Source organism: Notamacropus eugenii, chromosome 3, assembly GCF_028372415.1.
Source record: "Notamacropus eugenii isolate mMacEug1 chromosome 3, mMacEug1.pri_v2, whole genome shotgun sequence".
NCBI classification, from domain to species: Eukaryota; Metazoa; Chordata; class Mammalia; order Diprotodontia; family Macropodidae; genus Notamacropus; species Notamacropus eugenii.
Window position 1 is genome coordinate 388,252,913 of NC_092874.1, and position 21,033 is coordinate 388,273,945.

Below are 21,033 nucleotides of genomic sequence, written 5' to 3' on the forward strand. Positions count from 1 at the left end.
TTCTCCAGTTTATTATACAGATGAGGAATCTGAGGCAAGCAGAGTTAGGTGACCTGCCCAGGGTCATACATCCAGTAAGTGTTTGAGGCCACACCCCATCAGAGACTTCAACACTAGAACAAAGTCAACGGAGGCATCGGTGGAGAGGTTTATATTTTACCCAAAGCAGACATCTTTCATAACAAAAACGATTTCATTGTTTCATCTCGATTGGGTTCTATGTCTAATTCTTTCTACCATTCCTTGTATGAAATAATTTCACGGCAGAGCCCTCGCTATCCTAGCCACTTTTCCTTAGATTAGTCCTTACTTTGTAAGTACTCAGTTAGTACTTACTGTCTCGGAAGTTAGGTGGTGCAGTTGATAGAATGCTAGGCCTGGGCTCAGGAAGGCCTGCATTCAAATCCAGCTTCAGGCACTTACTAGCTGGGTGACTCTGGGCAAGTCACTTCACTTCTGTTTTCCTCAGTTTCCTCATCTGTAAAGTGAGCTGGAGAAGGAAATGGCAAACCAGTCTAGTATCTTTGCCAAGAGAACTCCAAATGGAGTCATGAAGACTTAAACGTGACTGAAATGACTACACAACAACACCTTGGGGTCTAGTTTAAGATTAGAAATTTATTTTATAACCTTATTGCAATTTCATTGGCTCCCTTTGTCGTCTTATTTTTTTTATGCATTTAAAAACATTATCCTGAGAAGAGGTCCATAGGTTCCCCCGGACTGACAAAGAGGCTCATAACATAAAACGTTAACCTAAGAAGCCCCACTCTACGTGTTTTCTAGTTTGTTAACATGATACTTCAAATGCGGTACCCCAACCTGAACAGAATATTCCAGATACAACGTGACCAGGACAGAGTTCAGTGGGAATAACCATAGGATCATTGATTGAGAAGTGGAAGGGACTTCAGAGACCAACTAGTCCAACCTCCTCCTTTTACAGCTGAGGAAACTGCGGCCCACGGAGGTTCAATGACATCCAACTTCATACATTTTGCATCAGAGGTAAAATTGGGGTCCGTATCTTCTGACTTCAGAGCTAATGTGCTTTTGAGTGTACCATGATACCTGTCAACCACCTTTGCTCTTCTGGACTCTGTACCCTCATGAATGTAAAGTAGCATGATGTTCGCTTTTTTTCAGTCACATGGTTGGTTCATATTGTGCTTATAATGCACCAACCCCCCCCCCCCCCCCCGCCCCAGGTCTTATCATAGGATCAGTCAGTCACAGAATATTAGAATTTGCAGAGACTAGAGAGTTTATCTAGTGCAACCCTCTCTTCTTACAGGGAAGGGAACTTGACTTACAAAGGGGAAGTGACTTGCTTAAATTTGCTCAAATTTGCAGCTACAACTCGGATAAGGGTGACCAGGACTTTGTTTCAGGGCAGTCTGGGGAGCATGGCGGGGGTAGGCATGGCGGGGGTAGGCATGGTGAAGGTAGGCCAGGGGTCATGCATGTGGCCCAGATTACTCCTTCTCTGCACCTGTACCTAGGATGCTGTAGACATTATGATCTTCTCCCAGGACCTGGCTTTCCTCATTGCCATGTTGGTGTGAATAAACCCATCAAAAGGAAGATAGCCTTCATTATGCTGCTGGACTTAGAGACTCATGCTGGAAGAGTACCCCAGGATAAGCGACATTGTCAGTGCACTCTGGCCTACCCAGAAACAGCCTCAGGATGTCCCAGGCTTTTTGTCTCTTCCTCCAAATACATGGGCTCCCAGGTGCCAAATGTCTAGTTTTAGCTTCGCCCAGGTATTAAGTGATAGAGCCTTTTCTGCAAGAAACTGCCATGAAGTTCATGCTTTCACCAATTTATTCTGTCACTGATCTTTTGGATCTGTACATAACACTTTCTTATGGGGAAGGGCAAAGAGACTGGATTTGTGATTTTGTCAATATTTAGAATTCCCAGTATGGAAACTTCCTCCTTCAATGAAGATGAGTAACTTATGGTTTTAGAAAATGGCCTGGTGCACTAAGAGCTTAAGTAAATTGCTCATGATCACACAGCTAATAAGTGTCATAAGCTAGATTTGAATTGAGGTCTTTCTAAATCCCGAGGCCAGCTATTATCTACTACACCACTGCTACATTTTATCTTCTATTCAGTCCATTATACTAAGATCTTTGGGGATCTACTAAGATCTTCTGGGATCTATTATTTTCTGGGATGCTGATTCCAGCATCCATCATTCTACCATCCAATTTATTAGCTATCTCCCTTGGCTTTGTGCTTTTGTTTTTTTAAGATAAAGATAACATCTACGTCATTAACCACATTGTTGGTAAAAATGTTGAATAGTAGAGGATCTTAGACAGAACCCTGCCTGATGTGACCAGGAGCATCTATTCAGTTTAACAAAGTGGATAGTCTTTGGTTAAGATTATTTAATGGGACGGTATTTTCACCTTTTATTTATCTACAATAATTTATAATTTAAATTAAGTATAAACAATTAATAATTAATTAATGCATTCTTTTTTTTTTTTTTTATTTAGCTTTTAACATTCATTTTCACAAAATTTTGGGTTACAAATTTTCTCCCCTTTTCTCCCCTCCCCCCCCAAACACCAAGCATTCTAATTGCCCCTGTGATCAATCTGCTCTCTCTTCTATCATCCCTCTCTGCCCTTGTCTCTGTCTTCTCTTTTGTCCTGTAGGGCCAGATAGCTTTCTATACCCCTTTACCTGTATTTCTTATTTCCTAGTGGTAAGAACATTACAGTTGATCCTAACACTTTGAGTTCCAACTTCTTTAGCTCCCTCCCTCTCCACCCCTTCCCTTTGGAAGGCAAGCAATTCAATATAGGCCAAATCTGTGTAGTTTTGCAAATGACTTCCATAATAGTTGTGTTGTATAGGACTAACTATATTACCCTCCATCCTATCCTGTCCCCCATTACTTCTATTCTCTTTTGATCCTATCCCTCCCCATGAGTGTTGACCTCAAATTGCACTCTCCTCCCCATGCCCTCGCTTCTATCATCCCCCCCCACTCTGCTTATCCCCTTATCCTCCACTTTCCTGTATTGTAAGATAGGTTTTCATACCAAAATGAGTAGGCATTTTATTCTTTCCTTTAGTGGAATGTGATGAGAGTAGACTTCATGTTTTTCTCTCACCTCCCCTCTTTATCCCTCCACTAATGAGTCTTTTGCTTGCCTCTTTTATGAGAGATAATTTGCCCCATTCAATTCTCCCTTTCTCCTCCCAATATCTTTCTCTCTCACTGCTTGATTTCATTTTTTTTAAGATATGATCCCATCCTCTTCAATTCACTCTGTGCACTCTGTCTCTATGTGTGTGTGCGTGTGTGCATGTGTGTGTGTGTAAACCCACCCAGTACCCAGATACTGAAATGTTTCAAGAGTTACAAATATTGTCTTTCCATGTAGGAATGTAAACAGTTCAACTTTAGTAAGTCCCTTATGACTTCTCTTTGCTGTTCACCTTTTCATGGTTCTCTTCATTCTTGTGTTTGGAAGTCAAATTTTCTTTTCAGCTCTGGTCTTTTCATCAAGAATGCTTGAAAATCCTCTATTTCATTGAAAGACCAATTTTTCCCCTGAAGTATTATACTCAGTTTTGCTGGGTAGGTGATTCTTGGTTTTAGTCCTAGTTCCTTTGACTTCTGGAATATCCTATTCCATGCCCTTCGATCCCTTAATGTGGAAGCTGCTAGATCTTGTGTTATCCTGATTGTATTTCCACAATACTTGAATTGTTTCTTTCTAGCTGCTTGCAATATTTTCTCTTTCACCTGGGAGCTCTGGAATTTGGCCACAATGTTCCTAGGAGTTTCTCTTTTTGGATCTCTTTCATGCGGTGTTCTGTGGATTCCTTGAATATTTATTTTGCCCTCTGGTTCTAGAATCTCAGGGCAGTTTTCATTGATAATTTCATGAAAGATGATGTCTAGGCTCTTCTTTTGATCATGGCTTTCAGGTAGTCCCATAATTTTTAAATTGTCTCTCCTGGATCTATTTTCCAGGTCTGTTGTTTTTCCAATGAGATATTTCACATTATCTTCCATTTTTCTATTCTTCTCTCTTTGTTCTGTGATTTCTTGGCTTCTCATAAAGTCATTAGCCTCCATCTGTGCCATTCTCATTTTGAAAGAACTATTTTCTTCAGTGAGCTTTTGAATCTCCTTTTCCATTTGGCTAATTCTGCTTTTGAAAGCATTCTTCTCCTCATTGGCTTTTTGAACCTCTTTTGCCAATTGAGTTAGGCTAGTTTTCAAGGTGTTATTTTCTTCAACATTTTTTTGGGTCTCCTTTAGCAGGGAGCTGATTTGCTGTTCATGCTTTGACTTCATGTCTCTCATTTCTCTTCTCAGCTTTTCCTCCACCTCTCTAACTTGATTTTCAAAATTCTTTTTGAGCTCTTCCATGGCCTGAGCCCATTGAGTGGGCTGAGACACAGAAGCCTTGATTTCTGTGTCTTTGCCTGATGGTAAGCATTGTTCTTCCTCATCAGAAAGAAAGGGAGGAAATGCCTGTTCACCAAGAAAGTAACCTTCTATAGTCTTATTTCTTTTCCCTTTTCTGGGCATTTTCCCAGCCAGTGACTTGACCTCTGAATATTTTCCTCACACCCACCTCACCTCCTGATCCTCCCAGCCAGTGTTTGGGGTCTGAGATTCAAATGCTGCTTCCAGCCTCAGGGCTTTGGGCGGGGGCAGGGCTGCTATTCAGTGTGAGATTAAATTCAGATGCTCAGGTGAGGGCAGGGCTGCCTCTCAGGCTCAGTTCCCTCAGGGAGTTTATGCACAGACCTTCAACAATGGATCCAGGCTCCTGCCTGCTTGGGGAGCCCTGGTCTGCCGCTGCCCCTCAGCTTCTGTCTCCCGAGGGGGCCCGAGCCATGGGGGCACCCCACTCCCTCCTCGACCCGCCAAAGGGACTCTCTCACAGACCCCCGTCACCTGTGGGTGGAGGTACTTGTGTGGCCGCTGGAGATCCCGTCCCTGAAGCCCGCTTGGATCTGTTCCTCTCGGTGCGCGGCCACGGCAGGGCTATACTCAGCTCCCAGTCCCGGCGCCCAGTCCGCAGCGCGAAGGACCCCCCGCGAGAGGTTTGCAGGTCTCTCCGGAACAGAAATCTCCCTCGCTCCAATGTTCTGTGGCCTCTGGGTGCAGAATTCGCCGTGAGTTACTTCTTTGTAGTTGTTCTATGGGTTGTGGGTTCGGAGCTATGTGTATGTGCGTCTTTCTACTCCGCCATCTTGGCTCCGCCCCCTTCCTAATTAATGCATTCTTCATATTTATATTCTTCTCGTTAAAGGCTTTAAAAGTCAACCTCCATCTTTATGGTTGTGGTGGCTGATGACTGCAAATGGAATATGCAACCACTGACTGTTTTCTCTTTCCAAAAGAGGCTATTACAATACCAGATCTAATAACTACTTACCAGCTATGTGACCTTCAGCCTTAACTCAATGTCTCTGAGCCTCCTGGTGGGGTAGCTGATAAGAAATCTGCTAAGCAGCTGGGTGGGGGCCCTGGCAGCAGCCATGAACCCAGATGAAACAGAAAACTGGCCTCTGGACTCATACCATACGATGATAAGCCTTGATTATGTAATTTGTACTTTCTGTTTCTTTTTGTTGTTGCATGTTATTATTCTAATGCTGTCGCAAATACTACTATGATAATTAATAATAAAAGCTAGCATTATATAGTATATTATAACCATAAGGCAAAATGGAGCGAGCATTGAATCTAGAGCTAGGGACAACTGGGTTTAAATTCTATCTACTCTGATACTATATAGCTGAGTAACCGTTCACTTATTTCCTCTGGGCCTCACAGTTATTTCTCTTCAGCCTGGACTAAAAATGGTACTGGTCAATCTCTTCCAGTGGTTTTGAACTCAGCCTCCAGGAATAACTTCCAACCTAAGCTATAGCTACATTACCAGGAGACACCTAAGAGAACGCAGCCACCTTCTAAGCAGCCCTTGCCATAAGCTTTTGAATTGTGCCGCCTGTGAAATAGGAATAATGCCCATCGAACCTATCTCACAGTATTGTGGTGTGGAATGAGATAATTGGGTCCTTTTCAGCTGCCTACAAACATACTCACATCTTCCCCGTCTTAAAACCAAACCTTCTTTAATCCGACCATTCTTACTAGCCACCATTTTATATCTCTCTTCTCCTTCATGGCTAAACTTCCTGAGAAAGTCACATGTACCTGGTTGCCTACACTTCCTCTTCTACATCCTCTGTAATTTGACTTCTGGCATCATCATTCTGGCTCTCTCTAAACTGTCACTGCTCTCGTAATTGCCAGATCCAATGGCCTTTTCTCAACACATGTTTTCTTGACTTCCCTGCAGCGCTCCACACCGTTGACCACCGTTTTCTCCTGGACACTCTCACAAATGATCTCATTTGAGTCTCATAAAAGCCTGTCCAGGTGAATGATTCAATTCTTATTTCCATTCACAGGTGAAGAAAGCCAAGGTTCCCTTCTCTTTGTGTTTTCCTAACACTTCTCTCTCCTCATTCTCCTTCTGTCTGTAGAAGGGGGGTTTTCAGCTGAGGACTGGAGGAAGCCAGTGAAAGCAGGAGAAGGAGATAGGGAGGTAGAGAATTCCAGACATTAGGGACAGAGAGGGAAAATGTCCCTGATCGTGGAGTGTGGAGATGGAGCGTTGGGTCCGAGTAATCCATTCCCCGTTCTCTACTTAAACTACTATGCCCCTAGTTCAAAATGCCATCACCTGTCACCTGGCCATTGTGATGGTTGCTCAACGGGTCCCCCTTCCCTAGCCTCTCTATTCCTTAATCCATCCTTCTCCCAGTCTCTCAATTTCCTTCATGTATAGTTATGAACGTAGAATTTAGAGATGGGTGGCACCTTAGAGATTATGCAGTCCAATATGGGTAATGAAGCCCAGGGCTCTAAAGGGTAAAGTGACTTGCCTACGGTAACACTGGTATCAGAATTAGAATTCAAACCTACATTCTATCACTTCAGACTATTTTCATCCTTAGTCATTAACTCTTAGCACTTAGCACAGTATTTGGTACATATTAAATATTTAATAAATGTTTGTTGATGGTGTTAAGGGAGCCCCTGAACTTGTCTTTCTGAGTTGCCATATTCTTAAAAAACACTGGATCCGGAGCATAGAGGAGACTCTGAGTGTGTCAAGGACCCCACCCCTTCCCAGCTACCATAATTCATTGTGTGCACCCCAAGCTGGATTCCCTGTGTATCCTTGGGGGGCAAGACAGATACCAGCCACTCTGCGCCAGGCTGGGAAAATGCTTGTGTAGCTTTTGCAGATAAGCAGACCCTCCATCTTTAGTCTTTATAGTCTAAGTTACCAGGGGAAAAGAATGCGCCTTTTGCCATCTTCTTGGTCCTCCCCTTCGCGAAAGGTTGTATCCTTTTTCCCACCTTTACTGCACCTTTCCCCCTCCTGTGCCACGCCCCTTCCTGTTCTCTCCTCTTCCTTTTGTTGTGCTGTTATAAATAGGCAAAATGTCATGGTCTTCCTCAGGAAAGAAGGACAAACAGCAACATAAACATGCAAACTTCTGTATGAACTGTGAACTCTTTGGGTCCACACGCATGTTCATTTCTCTTGTAATAGACCTGGTTTTCACTGAAGTCTCATGATGCTGTTTGCCTGTTGACAATGGATGACTGATTAACTCAATAGCTATAAAGTAATGGGGTGAGGCATTATGCTATTGATGACTATAACATGATATACTATGTTGCTGGTGCGCCAGAAGGAGGGAAGCTAATTTGGGGACTCCCTAAGGATGGTGGTTTTTTAAAACTATTCTTCCCCTTCAGACTAAAGTCCTTCAGACTTCCCTGAAGGAAGAGCCTTGGCTTCACTGCTCAAACCTAGGGGCCATGTCATTCCCCTGAACAAACAACTTCTCTGGCTCCCTATTGCCTATAGGATAAAAATAAAAACTCTTTATGACTTTTCAACAGCTCCTCAATCTGGCTCCCACTTACCTTTCTAGCTTTACTTCAAAGTCTTCTCCTTGATGCCCTCTATATTCCAGCCATACTGGATTATTGGCTGTTAACTGATCTCTGAAAGCTGTCGTCTTTGCCTGCAACATACTCTTATCTTTCCTCTGTCCACTTAAAGCTTTTTCTTCCTTCAAGGTCCAGTTCAGGTACAATCTCCTCTATGAAGTTTTCCTTGAACCACCTTCCCTCCCAACCCACTTCAAGCTGAAATGTCATCTTCATCCTCAAATTTTCCTAGCACATTTTGTATTTCTCCTTTGCTCTTGTTATATTTTTTTACCTCAAGGGTTCTGAATGTAAGTCCAGAGACCCCTAAGCATCTCTAGATAGATTTCAGGGGTCCCATGAACTTAGATGGGAAAAAAAGTTATATCTTAATTTCAATATAATTGGCTTCCTTTGTAATTTTATTTTATGCATTTAAAATATTATTCTGAAAGGGGTAAGTACATAAAGCTTCACTAAAGTGCCATGACACAAAAAGGTTAAACCTCAGTTTTCTTCTCTGTAAAATGAGATTGTGGCACTAATGGATCTCCAAGGGATCTAGTATTCCCATCACTAATGATCCCTTCTCTACTAGAATCATACTTATTTGTGTACATGCTGTATTTCTGCCAGTTCTCCCAGATCTCCCTGACTTCCTCTGGACTTTAAAACCATGACCCTCCCTGCCCTTGTATGGGACATTCACCCTCTGACTCTGCTTTCTGGCTTGTTTTTGTGTGTTATCATTGCCATTAGAATGCCCTCAAGGACAGGGACATTTTTTTTTTTTGCTAGTCTGTATATCCCAAGCCTTTAGTACAGTGCCTGGCCCATAGTAAGCACTTAATAAATACTTATTATTATTTCATAATATTATTATCAATATAATTAATTAATATTATCATATAATTAATTTATATTAATAATATATTATTTATATATTATATAAAAACAATATAATTAATTATTATTAATAAATGCTTATTTCCTCCCTTCCTCTCTCTCTTCCTTCCTTCCTTCTTTTCTTCCTCCCTCTTTCCTTTCCTCCTTTCCTCCTTCCCTTCCTTTCTCTCTTCCTCTTTCCTTTCCTCCCTTCCTTCCTCCCTCCCTTTCTTCCTTCCTTCCTTCCTTCCTTCCTTCCTTCCTTCCTTCCTTCCTTCCATATTGTAAATTCCTGGAGGACAAGGATTATGTCATTTTTTTACTTTGTATCTTTACCTCTTACTGTAGAGCCTTGCATAGAATAGATAAGTCCTCACAATAGAATGGAAAGAGGTCTAAACCTGGAGACAGGAGAGACTCCTGCTTAAGCCCTGCCTTCTTCATGTACGCGCTGTGCAACCATGGCCAAGGAAGGCATTGTATACCTGCATCACGGAATCACTATGAGAATTGAATAAGAAAAACATGTGCAAAGTACTCTATCCATATCAGCTCATGTTATATTAGCTGCTTAAGCAATAGTTTCTGACTTTGAACTTCCATATAATTCACTAAGACTTTGCTTCTTGTGTCACGAGTCACTGTGCCTCCTTTGCATGCAAAGAACATGCTGCATCTTCCTCATTATGACTTGGGTATAGCCCTCATTACAGGGAGAGGATAAGGATGTAATTCATGCTCATTACAATAGATACTATTTTACTCATGTATTTATCTTATACAGCCCAGCTCTTTCCTTCTAGGAAGAATCGTAGCAGATGCTATCTCAAACCCTTTAAATAATCATCAGCTTTCTATCCTGAAACTATGGGTAGCTCGGAGGTCTTATGGAGAGGATATAGGAAGAATCAATGTTTCGTAATTCTCTCTTGATTTCTATCTCACCGTCTTCTGGAGAAGCCCATTTAATTCTTATCTTTGTCTTAGAATCCCTAAATATTAGAGTTGGAAGAAATGGACGTGGTAGAAAGAATGTCAGGTTTGAGATGAGAAGACCTGGCCTTGAATTTGGACCAGCTTCCTGTTGGAGGCAGCTGGGTAGCTAGAGTGCTGGACTTGGAGTCAAGAAGACCTGGGATCAGATCGTGCCTGTGTGTGACTCTGGGCCAGTCGCTTACCCTCTTTCAGCTTCAATATCTTCTTCTGTAGAACCTCAAAGAGTTATTGTGAGCATCAAATGAGAAAAAATGCAGAGTGCTTTGCAAATTATAAAGTATCATATAAGTATTGTTGTTTGGTCCCTTTCAGTTGTGTCTGACTCTTCGTGCTCCCATTTGGGGTTTTCTTGGCAGAGCTATTGGACTGATTTGCCATTTCCTTCTTCAGCTCATTTTACAGATAAGGAAACAGAGGCAAACAGGGCTAAGATGAGTCTTCCTGCCTTCAGGCCTGGCACTTTGTCCACTGTGGCAATGGTTTACTGTAAAAAAAAAAAAAAACAATGAAAATTACCCTTCCTCTCTCTACCACCACAATGGGAAAGAAAAAAAGAAAGAAGAGAAAAAAAGGAAAGATGATGAAAAAAGACAAAAGAAAGAAAAAGTGGAGAAATAGAGAGAAAGGAAGGTAGGAAAGAAAGAAAGAAGGATAATGTACTATTTTCAAGTCCGAGCCTCAGTGTCTTTGACTGTAAAATGTGAGGAGTTTGACTACACGATACCTCAGGTTTCTTTCAGCTCTAAATCTCTGATCATCTGACTCTGAATTCAGTTCTCTTTGTACCACACCACTGAGTGGTACCGCCAAATAAATGTCAATAATTTAGGCAAGAAGACCTGAGTTCACACACTGACTCTGCGAACTACTATCTTTGTCATCTGGAGCAAGTCACTTAAAACCTATCAGCCTCAGTTTCCTATAATCAATCAGTAAACATTTATTAAGCGTCTACTACATGCCAGGCATTGGGCTAAGATCTGGGATTACAAAGAGAGGCAAAAGACAGTCCCTGACATCCAAGCACTTAAAATCTAATGGGATATATATTATAATATAATACATACATATGTGCATATATACACACATATGTATACATATACATACACACACATATATCTATATACAAATATCTACAAAGCAAGCAATATATAGGATTGTTGTGTTTGTCCTTTATTGCCAAAGAAGACCATGTCATCAGAGAAATGATGACATGACTTACACTTGACTTTGTTGTGAGTGAGGGAGGATTGTGCAGGCCACCAGCCTCACTTCTCCTTCACAGTCATATGAATGCAGTCACCAGATATTCATCAGGATGACTGGAGATGATCTAGGATGCACTGGAATAAATAGGAATTAGCAGAGGGGAAAGCATTAGAATTAAGAGAGGTTGGAGAAAGCTCCCTGTAGGAGGTGGGATTTTAGTTGACTTAAAGGAAGCCAATAATGGTGAATAGCTAGAGAAAATGTCCAGGGTGTTGTGTTCATGGAACAGCTGGGAAGCCAGTGCCCCTGGTTTGAAGAGTACATAGGAAGTAAGATGTAAAAAGACTGGAAAGGTAGGAGCAGGCAAGGTTATGACATGCTCTGAATGCCAAACAGATCATTTGAATTTGACCTTGGAGGTAATAGGGTGCCACTGGAGAACCGTGTGTGTGTGTGTGTGTGTGTGTGTGTGTGTGTGTGTGTGTGTGTGTGTGTGTGTGTGTGTGTGGTGACCTAATCAGACCTATGTCTGAGGAAAATCACTTTACTGGGTAAGTGGAGAATGGATCAGAGTGGGAAAGCCTTGAGGTGGGCAGACCCACCAGCAGGTTAGTGCAAGAGTCCAGGTGTGAAGTGATGAGAGCCGGGGCCAGAATGGTGGCTGTGCCAGGTGACAGAAGAGGGTGAAGCGGAGAGATGTGGCAAAGGTAAAACGAATAGGCCTTGCCAACCACATCTAGCATACGGGGGTGGAGAGATAGTAAGGAATCCAGGATGACTCCTATGTTTTGAACCTGAGAGACTGGGAGGATGGTATTGTCTTCTACAATAATGGGAATGACAATAGCCTTTATCTCACAGGGTTCTTGTAAGAAGCAAATGAGAGAACCCACTTTGCAAACTCTAAAGTGATTTCTGAATTATGGCTGTTATCATGCCTTCTTCTGAATTGTGGTGTAGTGTAAACAAGACCAGGCTCTTCCACATGTTTTTTTCTTCTTCCTGATGAGATTGGCTTTCTCTTCACCCACAGTTATACTCAGTCATGCTTAGAATATCTGAATGTGATGCCTGCTCTTTCCTGATGTGGTGAAAGGTAGAGTATCCATTATTCCTTCCAGAGAGTGAGATACCTCTTCCTACTGATCCCGATCCCTGAACTCCTCACGGTAAAGTCTCCTTGAACCTTGAACTGTTTGCTGTATTTTTGTATACGCTTATATATAAGCATACATATAATAGAAACATAAACAATAAGCATCTATCAAGTGCCTACTGTATGCCAGATACTGAGTATAAAAAGATGAAAATAAGACAGTCTACCTTAAAGGAATTCATACTCTGGGGAAGTGGAATGGAGAGGAGATGATACTCATGTATTGTGTTTCAGTAGGTTTCCATATCAATGGAATACATATAAATAAATGTACTGTTATTTCCCCTGATAGGATGTAAGCTCCTGGAGAGCAGGGATTCTTTTGTTTTTGTCTTTGTATTCTCGACCTGTGCCCTGAGCCTAGTAGGTACTTGCTAGTTGTTGAAATTAGATTGGCATCACTTCTGATTGGGGGCACTGAGTTTAGCCTTTGGTTACTCGGTCAGAGTTTGGTATTTTCTGGGTTCTGATGCATTCTTCAAGCTGCTCACATTTGAGCGATTATTTCCCTTCATTTCTTCCTATTTTAAACAAGTTGATGTCAGTCGGTTCAAGTCAAATGCGAGCTGAACAAGGCATTAGAACTGCTCTAGTTGCCAAGTCATTTTTCATTTGTGTCCGACTTTTTGTGACCCCAGTTGGGGTTTTCTTGGCAAAAATACTAGAGTGGTTTGTCATTTCCTTCTCCAGTTCATTTTACAGATGAGGAAACTGAGGCAAAGAGGTTTAAGTGACTTGCTCAGGGCCACACAACTAGCAAAGGTCTGAGGCTAGATTTGACTCTAGGCACAGTGCTCTCTATCCTCTGCACCACCTAGCTGCCCCAGGAGATGGCCACAGAGGTAAACTCATGTGAGGGAAGGGAAATGAGCAGGATAAGTTCTCCTAAATTCCTTCCCCTTCCTTGTTTACTCTTGAAATTGTTGGAGATAGTGTCTCATGAGGATTGTCTGAAGGAACTTGAGGATATTTGGAGAAATCTGAGAGGGACATACACCGTAACCATCTTGAAGTATCTGAAAGTCTGTGTAGAAGAGAGATTTACTTCTTTTTGGCCTCAGAGGGCAGAAGCAGGACCAGTTAGTGGAGATTTCCTGAGGGGGATTTGGGATGTTCAAGGGCCCCCATGCCTACTGAGAGCTAGCTGTTAAAGCCTTCACACCTTGGAAATAGGCAAATGTTACAAATCAGGGGCGCATTTGTAATTTTGTTGATTTGTCTAACTTTAAGAAAGTGATAGGGAAAATATTAATAATGCTGATTAAACTTAAAAATATGGTGTGTATATTTTTCCCCCAGGAGAGCCATTGTTAAACATTTACCAGCATACCTCCAGACAAAAGAGGAAAAACCTCTTTACAATTAGAGTGGTTCAAGAGGGCAATGGACCACCTTGGAAGGTGGTGAGTTACCCTGCCCTGGACATCCTCAGTCAGACTAAGGCTGTCCACTTGCAAGGAGATTTCTGTTTAGTTACAGGTTGGACTACAGCAAGAGTTCTTAACCATTTTTTGTTCCACGTGCTCCTTTGAAAGTCTGACAAAGCTCAGAATAGTGTTTTCAAAATGCACGAAATAAAATACATAGGATTACAAACATTATAATAAAATAGTTAAAGGAAAAAAAACCTGGGTTCCCAGACCCCAGATGAAGGACCCCTGCGGTCCTTCACATCCGTGAGGTTCATTCCAACTCTAAAATTCTGTGATTTTTTCCAAGTCAGAAAATGAGGTCTTGGGACTCAAACCATTTACTAATTTTTCAACTTTAGATAATTCATTTCGCTTCTAATAAGCCTCAGTATCCTCACCTGAAAAATGGGAATAATATTATTTAAGCCATCTACCTACCAGAAGTTAGGCCCTTGTGGAATGTGAAAATACTTTCTAATTAGAAAGTCCTATATGTATAAGAACAGTTATTAATTATTATTATTTAATTAAGACCCTTGGTTCCTGCCTACCAATTCAAGTTCCAGCTTTTGTAGTTTGGTAAGCAAGGGATTCATAAATCAGGATTTCATGTGGAAATGATGTATATTATTGTGGTTGGTCTTTTAAAATCCTAGCATTTCAGGGGTAGCTAGGTAGGTAGACCCAGGGGGTAAATTGCCTGGCCTGGAATCAAGATTTTAGTTCAAATCTGACCTCAGTCACTTATAGCTGTGTGATCCTGGACAAGTCACTTATGAGCTAGAGAATCATCAGTCAAACAATCTAGCATTTCAGCATAGTGTACATTAATCTGTTAGCCTCAATTAAGTCTTTGGCTTTGTAGTCAAATGAATGAAAGGCTTGTTGTGTACTCAGTATAAAGTTGTAGAATCTTAGAGTTGAAGGGATTGTTAGAAGTCCTTTAGTTACATCTCTCATCCACTGCAGGAATCCATTCCACAGGGTGCTGGATAGATGAGATCGAGCCCATGCTTGAACACTTAGCTGAGTCAGGATTCAAAAAGATCCCTACAGGCTAGAAACACCAGTTCTGAAAAGATGATTAGGGCAGATAGCTACAAATCCCTTAACTTCACCTGAAATCCAGGGACTTCCAGTTTCCCCCACAATTAGCTAGTGCTGGGAGTCCCTTCTCTCTCTCTCTCTCTCTCTCTCTCTCTCTCTCTCTCTCTCTCTCTCTCTCTCTCTCTCTCTCTCTCTCTCTCTCTCTCTCTCTCTCTCTCTCTCTCTCTCCTCTCCATCTCCCTCTTTCTTTCTCCCCTCTCCCTCCCCCCCCCTTTTTAAAGCACGGGTGGGGGTGGGGACAGACCCTAGAAATCATCAGCCTAGTTACCTGGAATTCTTGATCTGGGGCCTGTGAAACTTTTTGAAAGTTTTGATAACTGTATTTTAATAGAATTCGTTTCCTTTTCAATCCCATCTCTTTTATAAAATTTTATTCTGAGGAGGGTTCACCAGTCTGCCAAAGGGGTCCGAGTCGCAAAAAAGGGTTATGAACCTTTGCTCTAGCACAACTCCTTCCTTTCACAGATGAGGGACTGAGGTTCACGGGGAGGACGGGACTTGCCCAAGACCATTCCCTGGGCCGCTCGATCCCCAACTTTTCTGTCTAGGAATGGGGTGCCTCCACCCCACACCTTCCCCTGGCCAGCCCCGCCTCCCTCGCTAGTCCCCTCCCTCCGCCCCCTCCTTCCCCGCCTCCTCTTTCCCACAGATCTGGCCAAGAGCTTCCCGGACACCCAGAAAGCTGCTGTCCGAGCGTGAGTTGGGGTGACCCGAGGCCGGGCCTCGCTTGCCTGGTCCCTTCTGCAGCGAGGACTGCCCTGCGCTCGGGTGCTGGCCAGCGGTCTGGGGACCTGAGGGGGTGGAGGTGAGGAGCGAGGCTGCCGGGCGAGCGGAGCCGCCGCCGGGCACCGGAGGGCAAGCGAGCTTAGGGAGCAGCCCGGCGGCGGCGCGGGGCTGGGAGGGAGCCCGGAGGAGCCGGAGGACCTGAGCCACTGGGGCCGGCCTCTGGGAGCTGGGGGCGGGCCGCCGGAGCCCGGGACTCTGCCCGGGACTCTCAACCCTCCCGGACGCTTCCGATCCCCCTCTCCCCGGCCGCCGTGACCGCCGAGGGGACGGGACCTGGCGGTGACCAGCTTGGTTGCATCCCCGGGGTCGTTGCCGCCTCCTCCAGGGAGGCCCCTGGGGTCGCTTTGCGTGGAAACCGATCTCCTGGGAGCTGGGCTTTCAAGCAAGGGCGGATCGGAGCTAGAGTGTCCCTGGAATTCCCTGCCCTGCCTAGAGGTGCTCTGGCTTTCCAGGTCTGCACCCAGGAAGCGGGGCGCCTGAGAGGGACTTCCCCAGCCTGCGCGTCGGGAGCTTCACCATTCCCCGCTTCGTTCCCATTCCTGACTCAGGATGGCTGCCATCAAGGCCCTGCAGCAGTGGTGCCGACAGCAATGCGAGGGCTACCCCGAGGTCAACATCACCAACATGACCACCTCCTTCAGGGACGGCTTGGCCTTCTGTGCCATCCTGCACCGGCACAGACCAGACCTCATGTGAGTAGCGGGGGCCCGGAACCTTGCAGGGGCAGCGGCTCTGCTCCTGTTAGCTCCAGACAAGTGTCGGTTGGCATCACCCTGACCAAGGTCCGGGCTGCTGCTCGCCTTCACCTTGAATTAAACTAAGCTTTCTGCGTCTTGGTTTCTCAAGTCTCTTTGTTTCAGGACCTCCCACCAAGAAAGGGGTGGGGGTGGGGGTGGGAGGACCGGACCACGGTCTGATACATCACCGTGTAGAGTACGGGTGAAGGAGTCAGGAACACCTGGGGCCAAATACCTTCTCTAGGATTATGTGAATTATGTGAATGTGGGCAAATGCCTCCACCTTTCTTAACCTCACTTTTCCAATCTGTAAAACGGAGACGATAATAGCCACAACGCCTACTTCATAAGATTTTTCTCAGGTGTAAATGAAACTGTCTGTAAAGGGCTTTGAAAACTTTAAAGGATTATATTAAAGGTCATATTATTATGCCCAAGAAGCTGGGCTACTAGGCAAAGATTCCAGGAGTTCAGGCTCCTCCTCCTCCCTTCCTGGAAAAAATGCAGAAAGCCTCTATTCTTGGGTCTCTTGACATCTGACCTTAGTATCCCCAGTTTTCTAGTTGTCATTCCTCTCTCGCCCTCTAATGAATGAGGTGGACGTCAGCACCCTTCCAGAAAGGACATTAAGTTTCATTTGTCTTGAGACCAAACTTTTGATTTGCCCAAAGCCAGAGATAGAGGGATGCTGGGATGGTGGAAAAGTCCTTCTTTCCCCTGGAGTCAGTTGGGCCAGGTCAGGAGTGGCTCAGTTTGGGTGCGGATGGGGCTGTGCAGAAAGTGTGAGACACTAGTCCATCAGACCAGAGACTGGCTGGGAGCCCAGAGTTTGCTCTCCTTTAGGAGTGCTGGAGACAGTGGGTTATTGCCGGACAGTCAGGCCTATGAAGGGGGGTTAGAGGGGGGGGCGGGGTCTGAATACTGAGCTGAAGTGAGGAACTCCCAAGTCTTAAGCTAGAATCCTGTTTCCCCACTGGTGACAAGAGGAGGGGTTTGGGGAAGGAATAGGACCAAGTATTTTCCCCTCTAGGCTTGAAGTAAGGAAAACTTCTTTAACCCATAACCCCCTGTAGAATTCTCTGCCTCAGAGAAGATCTGAACTGTGTGGTGGTTTTCCAGGGCTTTGTTTGGAAAGAGACAGATTCCTGCTGCTGGTGCTAAACACTGGGTTTCCTGGGCTATAGAGAGAAGCCAGTGAGGCCTCCCCACCCTCTTCAGCTGAAACCAAGGCCATGCTGAGTGTGGAGGAAGTTGGATAAAAACAATTCTTCAGAGGTGTTAACTGGCCAACTGAGAGTAGCTTAAGATGTTCCCATTCTGGAGTTTGGAGATAGGGGAATGAAATGCCAGAAAGGTAGGGCTCAGGAATACACTGGGATATAAACCTGGGGTACCATTTATTTGGAGCCAAACTGTCCATAGTGGCCATGAAGCCCAGGAGTGGGGAATGAATGGGAACTAGTCAACGGGCCCTTGCCACCCCAAGCCAGGCTGGTCACGTGGAGAGTGTTCTTTGGCTCCTGCTACTGCACAGGAGGCAAGAAACCCTTTCAGAAAATGGCTTTTATTTATTTTGCTCTCTCCTCTCTGTCCTGCACTATGTACTTCCTTACAGAGGATTTGGGAATGCTCAGAAATGTCATTTCTATTCTAAAATACATTTCAAATGCGTGGAGGAATGCTTTTACCCTTTTAAAAGAATGAAAGTGTTTGTTTAGGCTCTGCTTCCTTCCAATGGTAGTTTTCAGCAGGGTGTTAAAATTTTATTCCATTTCTCCAAACACACCCATGTCCCAGGCAGTGTAGTACAGTGCAGGGAGGGTTGAATTTGGAGTCAGAGGATCTGGGTTCTAATCCCATCTTCTTCTTCCCCTCTGTCATCTTGGGTAAGTCACTTGACTACCTTCGTGCCTGAGTTCCTCCTCGTTAAAATGTAGACCAGTAGTGTTAAACTCAAACAGAAGTGGGGGTCACTTGTCTGCACAGGATGACATGTTAATTTAGTTTTAAAATGTAATGTTATTCGGGCCTTACTGTATTTATTTATTTATTTTGTTAAATATTTCCCAATTACATTTTAATCTGGTCCCACGGGTGCTCAGGGTTATTGTGGACTGCATGAGAATGTTTGGACCTCTGAGGTCAGTTCAATTCGATTCAATGAATATTTATTAAGGACCTACTGGGCACTCTGCTAAGGACCTCTGTGTGTGGTCCTTTCCATCTCTGTTTCTGGGACCTCTCAAAAATGTTGAAATGTCATATTTTTTGCCTGAGAGATGGGAAGGGACTGAAACAGTAGTGTCCTGTGATCCCTTGGGCTAATTTTGTTAAGCATGGAGGGCCCTGAACTTGAGGTCATGGGACCTGAGTTTGAATTTCAGCTCTGCCACTTTCTACCTGTAAGGGCATTAGCCTTTTCTTTGTATTTGTCACCTTGTCTGTAAAATTAGGGGATCAGACTGGATGATTTCTAAGTTCCCTTCTAATCTCCCATTCTTTGATCCTATGACCCAGTGACTAGGGAAACAAAGTCATGTGTCTCATGAGGACAGAACTGGACAAAAGCATTTTGCCAGTGACCTAGAACTCTGTAGTCCGGGGAATCTAGCTGTTCACCCTGCTGGTGTGGTTACAGAGGGGGCCCAAATGGGTAGACTGAGGATTTCCTGGTGGGTGCCAGGAATTTCCCTCACCTTCCTTTTCATGACAAAAATTTCCCTGATTCCCTCAGATTTCTCTTACAGTGTAAGGGAAAGGGAGGATGGCCCAGCCTGGCTTGTTGTGGTGTGTATTCATCTTTGTTCAGAATTACAGCACAAGCTGAGTCTTTTTGCTTTCTTCTGGGCTCCTTCGGTTCTACCTAGCTTCCCTTCTCTGCTGCTGCTGCTGCTTGGAGTATTGTGGGGGTTTTGTGTGCATGTGTATGCCAGCTTGTGTGGGTTACTAGGCCAATTTCCTGAACCACATGTGCTCATCTCTCCCCTGCTGCTTCCCTGTTTCCTCCTCTCCATCTTCTTTCAGGCACCAGCAAAGCCTCCTAAATTATTGGGGGTTCTCAGATCCCTGGAGCCTGTCCCTTGATGGTCCCCTTGGCCTTATTCAGCCACAAGCTTTCTGTCCTTTGCTGATCGCTGGGGTAAGTTGCCTGCTAAGTGACTTGGAGTCATTCTGTGTTCTTCCTTGAGGGGGAGTCCCCTTTCTAGGACCAGTCAGTGAGGAAACACCAGGGGAAGGCCTGGAAGTGACCCTCAATCAGCAGTTTTTTTTAAGATTCCTTGGAAGGTTGTAAGGCCTGGAGGGGCAGAGAGGTGGAAAATTCTAAGCTATTGGTATAACCCATATCCAGGACATCCTTAGGGGATGCCAATGTCTGAAGCAAATAAAACTTTGTCTCTTTTTCTTCCTTCCTCAATATTTCTATTTAGGTGACATAATGAAAGCAATTTAAAAATCACAAAAGAGCAGCCTGAGGGGTGTGTACATATGTAGGAGTGGGGAGGGTCAGGCTTTGTTAACTTATAGAGATGATGACTGGGATAGTGATGACTTTTTTCATCTGTTGATTTGTATATGAGTATTAGGTTTGTATTTAGCACTGGCTGTTGCCATCTTTTTTCCTCACCCATCCAACTGTGTGTATCCCAGAATTACTACCTATACCTCTAGTCACAGTAGCATGGAGGCCCAGCCATCAGTCCACCACTGTCTTTGGCCATGATCATCCCAACCAGGACCTCAGGGAATATGAGTCAATTGCTTTCCTAACCTCCAAGGTGGCCAAGCTCCCAATTCCAATTTGGAATATTCAACTCTCAGCCATTCTCACTAATGAAAGTGTCCAAAAATTCCATAAAGATGTACAATAATTTTAATAATGCTTTATATTTGACTTGTATGATGTGACTTGGGGGTATGTATGCTATTTTATCTTAAGAATGACCTGACTTTAAGTTTTTTTAATTTAATTTTTTTCAACGAACAATTTTATTTTCTTTCTCTCCCACCTCCTACAATGAAAAAGAAACAAACAAAAAACCGTTAATACAAATATATAGGCAAGCAAAATAAATTCCCTCATTAGCCATATCAAAACAATACATGTCTCATGGTGCTTCTTGACGGATGTTAAGCTTAGTTCGTGCCACCTGAGTCTGCTCTGGCTCACCCCGCAGAGGATGCTGGCCCAGAAGTGTGTAGGTTACAAAAGGAAAGTGACTTGGCTTTCCACATTTTGCCAAGGAGGATTCACCATGTAGAAAAGAAACAAGTACTGAGGATCTAAGGGGTGGAGGGAGCTGAGTTTTTGAGTCTGTTGCCTTGTTCCCAAGCTAAGTCACACTGGAACCATCTGGGGACACTGATAATCTTTCTTACTTTTAAAGGCCCCCTGGGAGAAGGATAGGAGACATCCTGTTTTAGTATCGAACAACCTCAACATCAGGAAGCCCTTCCTTTTGTTAAATCTCCAAAACCTTCCTTCAAATTCCCTCTTGGTCTGCCCTCAGTGGAAATGGACAATATCTCTGAATAGTAACTCAATGTATCCTTGAAAACTGATGTCCTCACCCCTCTACCTCGATGGAATAATTCTTGTTCCTCTAACCTTTCCTCATAGGTCTCCCCTCTGAAATGGCTCCAAAGTCAATAAACATTTATGAAGCACTTGTTGCATGCAAGGCACCATGATGCTACATGGTAGGGATGCCAAGATGGAAAAAAACAACCCAGCCTCTT

At 43.9% G+C, this 21,033-nt stretch overlaps 1 protein-coding gene across 2 annotated transcripts in view; it reads left to right on the forward strand.

The window, feature by feature from the left end:
- The first annotated feature begins 15,409 nt into the window (after window positions 1–15,409).
- Window positions 15,410–21,033, forward strand: part of MICALL2 (MICAL like 2) — a 62,128-nt gene continuing 56,504 nt past the window's right edge. Inside the window, exons 1-2 of one of the 2 annotated variants that reach the window (XM_072597744.1) lie at window positions 15,410–15,578; window positions 16,012–16,251. In XM_072597744.1, the coding sequence (XP_072453845.1) occupies window positions 16,109–16,251 (143 nt within the window). In that variant the 5' untranslated portion in view covers window positions 15,410–15,578; window positions 16,012–16,108. The remainder of the gene's footprint in view (window positions 15,579–16,011; window positions 16,252–21,033) is intronic. The other variant, XM_072597745.1, reaches the window with a different exon arrangement.